This window comes from Enhydra lutris, unplaced genomic scaffold (assembly GCF_002288905.1).
Source record: "Enhydra lutris kenyoni isolate GAN:26980312 unplaced genomic scaffold, ASM228890v2 scaffoldscaffold28, whole genome shotgun sequence".
Lineage (NCBI taxonomy): Eukaryota > Metazoa > Chordata > Mammalia > Carnivora > Mustelidae > Enhydra > Enhydra lutris.
This window is the reverse complement of record NW_019154112.1, coordinates 27348488-27360235: the sequence shown is the minus strand read 5'-3', so window position 1 is coordinate 27360235 and position 11748 is coordinate 27348488. Positions and strand designations below refer to the sequence as shown.

General features: G+C 39.0%; 1 protein-coding gene across 1 annotated transcript in view; it reads left to right on the top strand.

Annotated features, from left to right (window-relative positions):
* The first annotated feature begins 4210 nt into the window (after window positions 1–4210).
* LOC111152496 (cytochrome P450 2C5-like) overlaps window positions 4211–11748 on the top strand; it is a 20030-nt gene continuing 12492 nt past the window's right edge. Inside the window, 6 exon segments of the mRNA XM_022510967.1 lie at window positions 4211–4355; window positions 5852–6012; window positions 8378–8551; window positions 9201–9342; window positions 9725–9814; window positions 9817–9908. Coding sequence (XP_022366675.1) covers window positions 4241–4355; window positions 5852–6012; window positions 8378–8551; window positions 9201–9342; window positions 9725–9814; window positions 9817–9908 — 774 coding nt within the window. The 5' untranslated portion in view covers window positions 4211–4240.

The window sequence follows — 11748 nt, the reverse complement described above, 5'->3', positions numbered from 1 at the left end:
CAATTGCACCATATTATCTTTAATAATTCCTTTCATGATTTAATTTTCCCTTCATCAATATACATAACACAAATAGAATTTACTGAGGGGAAAATTTATGTTTATGGTTTTATTCTCATTGAGCATTATAATTCTATTAAACAAGTAATTATTAGCCAGAAACTATGTGGAAAGTATAGTCAGCACTAGGGAAATACAAAGAGAACAGAGGCTATCAGCTTAAGAGGTCACAGTCTAATGATTGCCACTGATCCATCAAAAAATACAATAGCAGTAGTGTTATAAATAATATTGGACCATATTTTCAGCTGGATAAAGTTGTTGTATCTTGCTTTTGTGTGTCTTAGATAAATGCCTTGAGGAAATCCAGATGCTATACTGTTATGTCAGTCCACTAATATAATAACTCTTTAAGTTATTACAATAACCATTTAATGCTCATTTAATAACTCTAAAAATGGGAATGGTTTCATCTTGACATTATTTTTAGTAAACTGATATTGGTATCTAGTCAATACTACTAAGCCATTTTAATGCTTCAACAACGTTTTGAAAAAGCATTTCTCACACTATCCTTCTCCAACATCTTGTTCTTTGAGATATTAATAGATGTTCTATGCAAAAACCAGTGTCAGTGAAGTGAATTTGAGAAAACTACATAATAAAGGCCTCTCTCTGAACTCCTGGAGTGCCTTATGGGATGTTAAAACCTCTGAGAAAAACACCAAAGTCTACATATTTTTATTTAATTCAGTCTTCACACTTATAAGTCCTTGCAACATTTCTTTTTTTTTCTTTTTACATGAAATCTAATTAGTTAACATACAGTGTAATATTGGTTTCAGGAGTAGAAATCAGTGATTCATCACTTACCTACAACATGAGTGCTCATTACAAGCATCTCCTTGATATCCATCTCCCATTTAGGTCCCCCCCAACCTCCTTTCATCAACCCTCAGTTTGTCCTCTACTGTTAAGAGTCTCTTAGGACTTGTTTCCCTCTCTCTTCCCCACCCTCCATATGTTCATCTGTTTTGTTTCTTAAATTCCACTTATGAGTGAAATCCTATGGTAGTTGTCTTTCTCTGACTAATTTCACTTAGCATGATACCCTCTAGTTCCATCCATATTGTTGCAAAGGGCAAGATATCACTCTTTTATATGCTTGAGTAATATTCTATTGAACTACACACACACACACACACACACACACACACACACACACACACACATACATTTACAACAGTCCTTGAGACATTTCTTTTTTTTTTTAAGATTTTATTTATTTATTTGATAGAGATCACAAGTAGGCAGAGAAGCAGGCAGAGAGAGAGAGGAGGAAGCAGGCTCCCTGCCAAGCAGAGAGCCTGATGTGGGGCTCGATTCCAAGACCCCGGGATCATGACCTGAGCCGAAGGCAGAGGCTTTAACCCACTGAGCCACCCAGGTGCCCCTACATTTCTTTATCTTAGAATTCCTACTAACATCTCGTAAAATCAGCATTGAAGAACAACAGATCATTCAGTCCCTGGTCTTTAGCACCTGGCCTCTATCTTCTTCTATTCCTTCTAGAAATCGGGGACACGTTTTGTCTCTTCCCTCTGGCATTTCTGCTTTTTTTCATAAGACTTTGCATATTACTCACTGATGCTATGATTATACATAAAATCGTTTTAATTTATATTAATATCAAATCTAACAGTGTTTTCCTCAGCAAATCATTTTAAGTATCAAGTAGTCTTTCTTTTTAAGTGACTTAACTGGTCATAGGAAAATTACTTTTTGTTCAAAGAGAAAATGATTAGTTCTCCACCCCACACCCTGTCTAGTAATCTACCCAAATGGGTAAAAGCATTCTTTAAACCAATCTTGTATAAATAGAGGAAAAATTTAATATTTTCTTTAGCATTAGACCATTTTGGAATATTACTTCATCTTAATATTTTGCCATGTAACTTACATATATTTTAAACTTTGGTGCCAGGTTGTGTTTTTGTTTGTTTGTTTGTTTGTTTTTAAGATTTTACTTATTTGAGAAAGAGGGAGAACAAGCACAAGTAGGGAAAGAGCTAGTGGCAGAGGGATAAGGGAGAAACAGATTTCTTGCTGAACGAGCAGAGAACCCAATGCAGGGCCCAATCCCAGGACCCTGAGATCATGACCTGAGATGAAGGCAGAGACACTTAATCGACTGAACCACCCAGGCGCCCCGGGTGCCAGTTTTTAGAAGTTCTAGGAACACCTAGGTGGCTCAGTTGGTTAAGCATCTGGCTTTGGCTCAGCTCCTGATCCCACGGTCTTGGGATTGATTCCTGCATCAGGCTCCCTGTTCAGTGGGGAGCCTGCTTCTCCCTCTGCTGCTCCCCTTGCTTGTGCTCTCTCATCTCTGTCAAATAAATAAATAAAATCTTCAAAAAATGATAAATAAATAAGTAAGAAAGTAAACAAATAAATAAATAAACTTCCATTCCTTATATTGCTAAATTGATGTTCTCCACAATGATATGGCTGGACTATCACTATGTCCTGAAAGATACAGGGACATCTGTGGGCCTTTCATGTTCTACTACTGTGTTCTCAAATGTAAATCTTTGAATATTAACATGAGATAGTTTGAAGAGTCACATATTTGTTACAAAAGAGTTTTATGCACCACAGTATCCACAGACAGAATGACATTCTATTAATTTAAGAACTGAACGTGAGCAGAATCTAACCTTTGCCAGTGTCCTTTCAAAGGAAGGCTTATCCTCCCATGAAGGGGCAACAGCTGCACAGGAGAGATCTCTCTCGGTGTTTTGGATTTCATGCTGACACTGGCAGGGATGGCACCGCCCCATTTCCAACACCTAGGTTGCCTTAGTTTATTCTGATTTCTTATTTTAGGAAACTATTCCTATTTCCAACTCAGAAAGACCTCCCCTGTCTCTGGAACCTCCACAGAAAAATGAGAAAAATGCCAGTGGAGGAAGGGCCAGGGCTAGGGACTGAAACACAAGGAGTAATGTCACCGTCACCACAAACTGACCGTGGAAAAATATGGGCCACTTTGGCAATCCTCTCTCTCCTTATTTTTCTGTAAGTTAGCGTATATCCCAACTCTTCTAAGAATTTGTTTATTATTTCCTTTAGCCATGCACAAATTCACATAGCTGTTGTAGTTAATAAATATTTATCACACACCTACTCTGTGCTACAGCAACACGTGTGACTAGAAATTAGAATGTAGAGAACCAGTGTGGAAGCTTGGCTACACCTCTTGGTAATTATTTACTCCTAACTTTTTTCTCGGGTGAGTCTTGTGTCTGTAGTCCACACTTTTCCTTAGCAAAAAAGACTTTGTTTTCTAATGTTCATCAGTCCCTTAACTACACACCTAGCATGATGTAAGCATATAATAGAGACTCAGGATTTGTTTAATGAATTTGTCAGAGAAATAGAATTAAAACCGAAATCTTCTCCCAACCCAGAAATCCTCCTCTCCACAAACGTAATAGAAAAAGAAAACAATTTTATTGTTGAATAAGCATCAAACCAAGATGGGATGTGTATCACAGACAATCCACTAAGAAATTGCAAAGACAAAAACAAATCTCACTCTGTTATACAACGAAGCAGACTCAACCCATTACAAAAATGTTCTCTAGGAAAACAATAACTAGTCCTCAATAACAAGAGGGCTTAACAGCACCATTTGTCACCCATAGTTCATCCTAGATACACCCAGTAATCAGCGTGACCATCTGTGTTAATTGTCTGTATACAAAAGAATAATAAAGTCCTCATACCTTTATGATAGGAGGTAGTTTTGCAATTTGGGGCAAGGCACCCACCAAAGTGAGGCTCCTACCCTCACACAGAAACTGGGAGAAAGGGGCACTCTCTTCCTCAATGTTTATATTCTAAACAGATGGCCCCCGGTGGCCAAGAAAGCCATTGCTAGGTCACAACGTTGACAAAAGACCTATTCATATTTTCAGAAGGACTTATATGTGATATACGTCATATGTGTTTGATATGATTATCTATATATGATTTAAAAACTGGAAAAATACAAGTCTTCTAAAGTAAATGCTCTGAGTGAAAGAGAAGCCTCTTACTTTCAACAGGGAGAATAAAGCCTCTCTTAAATTTTTACTTGTCCTTGCGAATTAAATATTAAAAACCTTGCAGAAATAATTTTCAAACACTTTACTCATTATAAGGAATTGTCTTCTCTCATGGTGAAACTTGGAAAACTATGAGAAGATTCAGCCTGACCACCTTACGGAACTTTGGAATGGGCAAGCAGCTCATGGAAGACAGGATCGTAGAGGAATGCCAGAATCTCATACGCAGCTTTGAGTCTCACAGAGGTGTGTAGAATGAATTAAACCACGTCTTATTTTCATGAGGAAGAAGCCAAATGCTGAATTTTATTACGTAGACATAATTTCAGTCTTGTAGGAAAATTCTAAGAATTTACAAATAATTCCCCAAATCATGCTCTTCTGTGAGATTTCCCAAATGTCAGCATTTTACTTTTGCCTTCTTTCTTGCTCTCTTTTTCTAAGCTGTTTGAAAGTGCTTTGGAGACATGCTCTCTCTTTATTCCTAAACACTTCAATGAGTTCCCTTGAAATAAACACATTCTCTCACATTCCCAAGGTACGATTTTCGAAACTCAGGAAATTAGTATTGACTCAGTAAATGCCTAAACTTATTTGGCCAGATTTTGCCATTGTCCCATTAATGCCCTGAATAGCAAAAGAAAATCCTGACCCATGCATCACATTCACTTGTCATGTCTCTTTTGCTTCCTTCCATCTGGAACAGTTCTTCAGTAACAGGTGTATTTCTGATCTCCTAAATGATATACAGTTAATTCCATATTATTTTAATATTTTATCTATCTAATATTTTAATTTCTATTTTCCTTAATAAATTGAGCTCATTCCTAACTAAAAAATGTCCATGTGAATATTATCTTCATGCAGGTAGCAACATGAAGAGAAATGGTCAAAGGCAGGCAAACCTGAGATGAATACAGACAAGAAACAGAAAGCTCGGGGACCCATGTGCTAAGTTAGCCATCGCTGTACACAGAGAGAGAGCCCATCAGCAGTTTGGAGAAAGTACTTAGAGGAAAATATCTTTTCCCTCTGCAGTGTTAAGCTCCTAACAAACATTAATTTCTCTAGTCTTTGTGTACACAGTATCTAAAACACCCTTACATTTATATGCTAAAAAGGAAACATATTCCCTACAGAAATTCCCCCAAGTCTTCAGCCTCCACATTAAGGTAGGTGCTCATGTTAAAAGTAAATCTTAGCATTCTGGTTGCCAAAAATAAGTGTACATCCACTAATGTATGTTTAATGATCTAAATAGTTTTCAATGATGCTGAGGAAAACAGGTCCCAGTAACAGAAGAGGCTAAAACAAGAGGCTCTAGATGAGGGTCTTTTAAGTAGAATCAATTTAATCATCTAGATATCCTCTTTTAAATTTATGAACTTGATGGTAGCCTTCTAGGTTGATATTTTCTCAGATGTTATGCGTTAACACTTGCTACACACACACATACGCACACTGAAATGGCCCTCACCTGGCACATTTTAATTTCTTTAACTGAGCCAAATGTAGATTTTCTTTGACGCCTATACTTTTAGTTTGCCTTCCGGCAATCCTTTAACCAAATTCTAGATATTTTTCAAGGTTCATCTAGTCTCACCTTTCCTTAAAAGTCATGGTCACCAATAATCTTGCTCCTCTATGAAATCTTTAGTGGACAGTCTGTCCCCATCGTTCCAAAACTGGTTTAATACTGTTTATGTGAGTATTCCTAATCTGATTAATGAATTCTCTTGTAGGAAAGCCCTTTGAGGTCAAAACAGTAATGAATGCTTCTGTTGGTAATGTTATTGTGTCAGTGTTGTTTGGAAGACGGTTGGATTACCAAGACACCCAATTCCTGAGACTCTCAACCTTGATTGGTGAAAATGTGAAGCTCGTTGGATGTCCTAGGATTGCAGTAACTATATCTTCCCATTCAATCATCTTAACTTCTTCTAACGCACATTAGGTTGTTCAAGAGACCATGAAAAAGTGTTTGTAAGAGACTTACCATTTCAAAAATGTACACTTTCTGGAACATCCTGAGGAGATGTGACAAGCCTGTTTGATTAACACATCTGATAATTCTCCCATCACAAATTATTGCATCAGCTTGCCTGAGTGGCTCAGTCAATTATGCATCTGCCTTGGGCTCACGTCATGATCCCAGAGTCCTGGGATGGAGTCCTTGCGCAGCGGGGAGTCTGCTCCTCTCTTTACCTTTCCCCCCTGCTCATGATCTCTCTCTCTCTCTCAAGTAAATAAACAAAAATCTTTTTAAAAAAATTACTGCATCAAATATTTTATGATGTATGGATTGTGAATCACACCAATAAATAGTTCAGTTTGTGACTTCAGTAAATTTTCACAATTTTGGCCATTCATCTTTTACCCATACCACTGGTTATGCATCAACTGTGGGATAAGCCATGAATGAATAAGGAACACTCAGTAGAATTCACTTAGAAGAGGGAATTTAAACAAAGGAAAACTATCAAGTACTAAAAACAGTACTAAATAAAATGTTAATATTTATTCTGCATCATTTAAGTTCAAAACAGTGCTACATACCAATTTTTTATATTTGTGAGCAATAAAGTTGCTGTCTTCTAGAATGTAGGGACTAAGTGCCTTGTCATATAGTTCCCATTTTCTTTCTTTCTTTTCTTTCTTTCTTTCTTTCTTTCTTTCTTTCTTTCTTTCTTTTTTAAGATTTTATTTATTTATTTGACAGAGAAAGCGAGAGAGCATAAGCAGGGGGAGCAGAGGGAGAGGGAGAAACAGGCTCCCCTGCCCAGTGCAGGGCTCAATCCCAGGATCCTGGGATCATCCTGAGCTGAAGGCAGACGCTTAACAAACTGAGCCACCCAGGGGCCCCAGTTCCCATTTTCAGTAGCACAACTGACCATGGACAATATTATTTCACTTTGGAATAATTTAGGTCCTGTAACTACAAGTACAGGTTTACTCTAAGTATAGGTGCGGGGGAACCCTGGAACAGGGAACTATGTCTATTTTTTTTTTAAGTCAATTAGAGAAAGGCAATTATCATACGATTTCACTCATGTGGAATTTAAGAAACAAAACAGAGGAGCATAGGGGAAGGGAGAGAAAAATAAGACGAAACCAGAGAGGGAAACAAACCATAAGAGATTCTTAATCTTAGGAAACAGAGAGTTGCTGGAGGAGACAGGGGTTAGGGGTTGGGGTAACCGGGTGATGGGCATTAAGGAGCGTATGTGATGTAATGAGCACTGGGTGTTATGTAAGACTGATGATGGATCACTGACCTCTACCTTTAAAACCTATAATACGTTATATGTTAATTAAGTGAATTTAAATAAATTAAAAATAAGTACATAAATAGCTCAATCCTTAAACAGAATTTTTAAAATAATTTTATTTATTTACTCATTTGAAATATAGAGAGTGCGAGCAAGTATGCAAGTGGGGGCGGGGGGTGGGGGGGGAGAGAATCTCAAGCCAACTCCTTGCTGAGCAGGGAGCCTGACACAGGGCTTGAACCCAGGACACAGAGATCATATCCTGAGCTAAAACCAAGAGTCTGACACTTACCCGACCGAGCCACCCAGGTGCCCAACTATGTTTAACTTTAGGTGTGGCCTTTTATCTTCAGTATTTATTAGGTCACTTGGGTGGTTAGGGACCCCTTTGAGAATCTGATAAAATATGTAAAGAGCTTATCTTTTACATACATGAATATACCGAGAAACACACCAAATTTAGCCAACAGTGAAGTTCTTGCTGAACTTTCTAAGGGTTAGGGAATATTAGATTATATGGTGCTTCTCTAGGGACCCTAGACACAGTAAGCTAGATCTAAATGACAAAAATAATTATTCCGATCCTACAAAGAAACATCAGTGGTAAGGTGAGTGTGCTACATAGCACTAAAATGGTTTGATCTGGAATCACCTAAGAGTTTGCAGGAAAAACCTTAGATTTATAGCCTTAACCAAAAAGCCAATATTGTTTTCATGTCTCGCCTAACCTCTGAGTAGATGTGTTACTACCGGCATAATATACAAAATACTCTGGGTACATAGAACTTACTATAAACCATACCAATATCCATTGTAAGTTACCTAACTCCACTAAGTGAGGAAATCATGTTGTCCGGGCCAGTCTGCCAGCTAGTCGAGATAAAATTGAAGTCTAAATGGGGTGCTATTCTATAATCCTTCCAGAAACAATGGTGTCATTCCCACTACTGCATGCATGACGTGTGTATTTAACTTACTTTGTGTTTTTTTATTCTTCAGCTTTTCAATATGTTTCCAGCTTTGGGGTTCCTCCTAAAAAGTCACAAGACAGTACTCAGGAATAGAGATGAATTATTTGCTTTTATAAGGATGACCTTCCTAGATCATCAGCATGACATTGACAAAAATGATCCAAGAAGTTTCACTGATGCCTTTTTGGTCAGACAGCAGGAGGTAATGGTATTACCTTATCGTATTTTTTATTATTTAGTTTAATTAATAGCATCTGGAGGAAAAATATTTCTTGCAAAGAAGAAAAATCATTGGATTCAATTAAGTTAGTAATGGTAGATTTGTACCCTACCAAGAATGTTATTTACTACATTTTCCATTCTCGAATATTTTCCACTGCTTTTCACATCACTCTCTTAAAAAATAAAAAAAAAAAAACAAGACATATAGAAGACTTTGAATGTTAGCTTTTAGAATTAGTACAGCATTCCTTTTATTGTAATCTTGAAAATGTGTTTCAGTTGACTAACCCAAGAAAGATTATTTAATGCCATTTTTTTTAAAGAAACAATGTTGGGCACATTCTAATCACTCAGTCAAAAACTAATTTCCAAAATGGGAAAAGCAAACAGCTTTTCCCATTGTTAGAATTATTTATCATCATTAGCATCCAGGATGTGCTTTATTTGAAAATTCTGCACAACATCCTCATAATAAAAGTAAATAAATAAATAAATAAAAATTAAAAAAAATTCACTCTATTGAGGAAAGAATGGCAAGCTCTTTGCTTTTTCAATTCATGTTAGGTTATCTGCTATGATTGTCAAGTATAACATTTTTTCATCACTCATGATTCCTTTTCCCCTTTCAGGAGAAAGATACATCTACTGCCTATCTCAGTGATGAAAATTTGGTGGCACTCGTTAGTAACCTGTTTGCAGCTGGTACAGAGACCACAGCCTCCACGCTACACTGGGCACTACTGCTCATGTTGCGATATCCTGAAGTCCAGAGCAAGTCTCTTAAGATTCAGGGCATTGCCTGAAGGAAGGATTCAAAAATCTCTTGGGATGGAAAAAGCAGAATTCTGTGGCCACCCTGGATACCTTTAATTTATACCCTTGAGGACAGTGTGTACTTTAGTTTCCTTTGGACATAAGAAAGTAGATTTTGCTCTCCAAGTTTCCTGAGACGGTCTACAGGTGTGTCACTCTTTGCAGGTGTCACTCCATGCAGGTCCTCAGCGGGGCCTCAGGAGTAGAGATCTAGGAGTGCAAACAGTGCAGAAAAAAATGGGTCAGAACTCAGAGAGCATTTTGATTTTCACATGGAAGGAAAACTGAGAGATTGTTCCGATATCTCTCCCCCCACCTCTAATCAGTGCATTTTATCCAGAAAAGGTTTGTGATGAGATCACCAAAGTTGTGGGGTCAGCCCAGCCTCGAATTGCACATCGAACTCAAATGCCATACACAGATCCTGTCATTCTGAAGTACAGAAATTTGCTAATATCCTGGCCACAAGCTTACCTCATGCAACAACCACAGATGTGATGTTTAAAAATTACTATATTCCTAAGGTAAGGTTTTAAAAGGGGGAGATGAGGGGAGAGGGAAAGGATGTCAGCTGCTCAAAATCACAGAAGCACTGAAATAAACCACTGAAGGCGATCTCAGCCTGCCTTTCTTCCAGTCCTCCCCGCGCTTCTCTCTCCCCACCTTCCCTTTTTGCTCCTCTTCTCCCTCCCTACCGTCCAATGAAAGGTAACTGAGTGTGTCAGCATATGTGTGCACAGAATAGGTGGTAATTACACTGCACAAGGTATTACAAGGTATTATTATTTCCATGTGGTATCTGAGGAAATTGAGGTTCAGAGAGTTTAAGCAAGGTGGGTGGGTAAGAGGCCCAGATCTCGGGAAAGCCACGCCACCTCTTCAAGCTGGTTTTCCCCAAGCAGGGCCCCTGACAGCATCACCCCCAGCCTCGTGTCCCTCCTCACACAGAAATATGATCAGGCCCTCGCTTCTCAATCTTCAGACCTCTAGAGGCATTCCTGTGCTTGCCCCTGGCAAACTGAAGTATGCATAGATCTTTGCTAAAAGTACACCGAAGGCAGAAATTGGCCTAGGATCAGAGCATGCCCATAGGGCTGATTCTATTCCTTAAACCTTCGTCCGGTCAGTGCTTCTGGGCCCATCTCTGCGTGAATCCGCAGGGACCACTGGTTATGTGGCTGCCCTCCCCACACTATCACTGGCTACCCTGTGCGTACCCTACAAACAGGGGGCAACATTCATCTTTGGAGTTTCTCTTCCCAGCACGCATTAAACACACTGTTGGATTGAATTAATCAGATTAGTGGCTGATGAAAACAAATATAACCGATATCAAAAAGAAGAAAAAGAGAACTCCCTCCCCACCCACCCAAGGAAGCTATAATAATGGCAGGATTTGGGTTCTAGTTCTCTATCTGGCTGCAAGCTAGGGAGAGCACTGTTACCAGAGCTTTGCAGGTACAGGGGTCTCACATGCCCACCATGCTTCTGGCGGCTAGGTCCCTCGCTTTCACTGAGCTCCAGTGGAAATAATCTAGCACAGCTGTTCTGAGGAGGAAAAATCCACAATGCCCAAGTACATGTAAATAAAAAGGGAAGAAAGAGGGTGTCTGGGTGGCTCAGTCCTTAAGCGTCTGCCTTCCCCTCAGGTCATGATCCCAGGGTCCTAGGATAGAGCCCTGAATCAGGCTCCCTGCTCAGCGGGAAGCCTGCTTCTCTTTCTCCCTCTCCCTCTCCCCCTGCTTGTGTTCCCTCTCTTGCTGTGTCTATCAAATATATAAATAAAATCTTAAAAAAAAGATAACAACAAAGGAAGTTATAGAATAAAACAATTTAAAGCAGTTGTTTGCTTTTGGTGACTCAACAGCTGTACAGATTCATGCACTGAAACAGCTAACCGCAATGACAGTCCTGCGAAGCTTTCTAGAGGATGAGGCTTTGATTAACTACGGTGAAGTAGTGAACACTGTCCTTAATGTAGGGGCAGGCTTTTCTTCCCATTATTCTAGTTTGAGTTTTCAGAGTGCTCTTTCCTATATCACAGTTACAATTCCTTTCATTGATTGTCTTGGTTGTCTAAGAGCACTTGGTGAGCTATGGAACGGGGGGCAACTGATTTTTGAGAATTTGCTTTGATGGGCTTGTTCAGTCTAGCTTGTCCCCTGTCACAGTCCCTGGAGGTAAAAGAGCAAAACCTCACTGAGCCTGCACCAGGGTCTGTCCTACATACTGCTGCGTCTGAGGCTCACCAGTCACCCCATGAGGGTTATTTAATTCCCTTCATATAAATGTAGAAACTGGGATATAGCAAGAGTTAAATCATGTGCCATTATCTCATAGCAAACACAGGACTAAGTAAAGAAT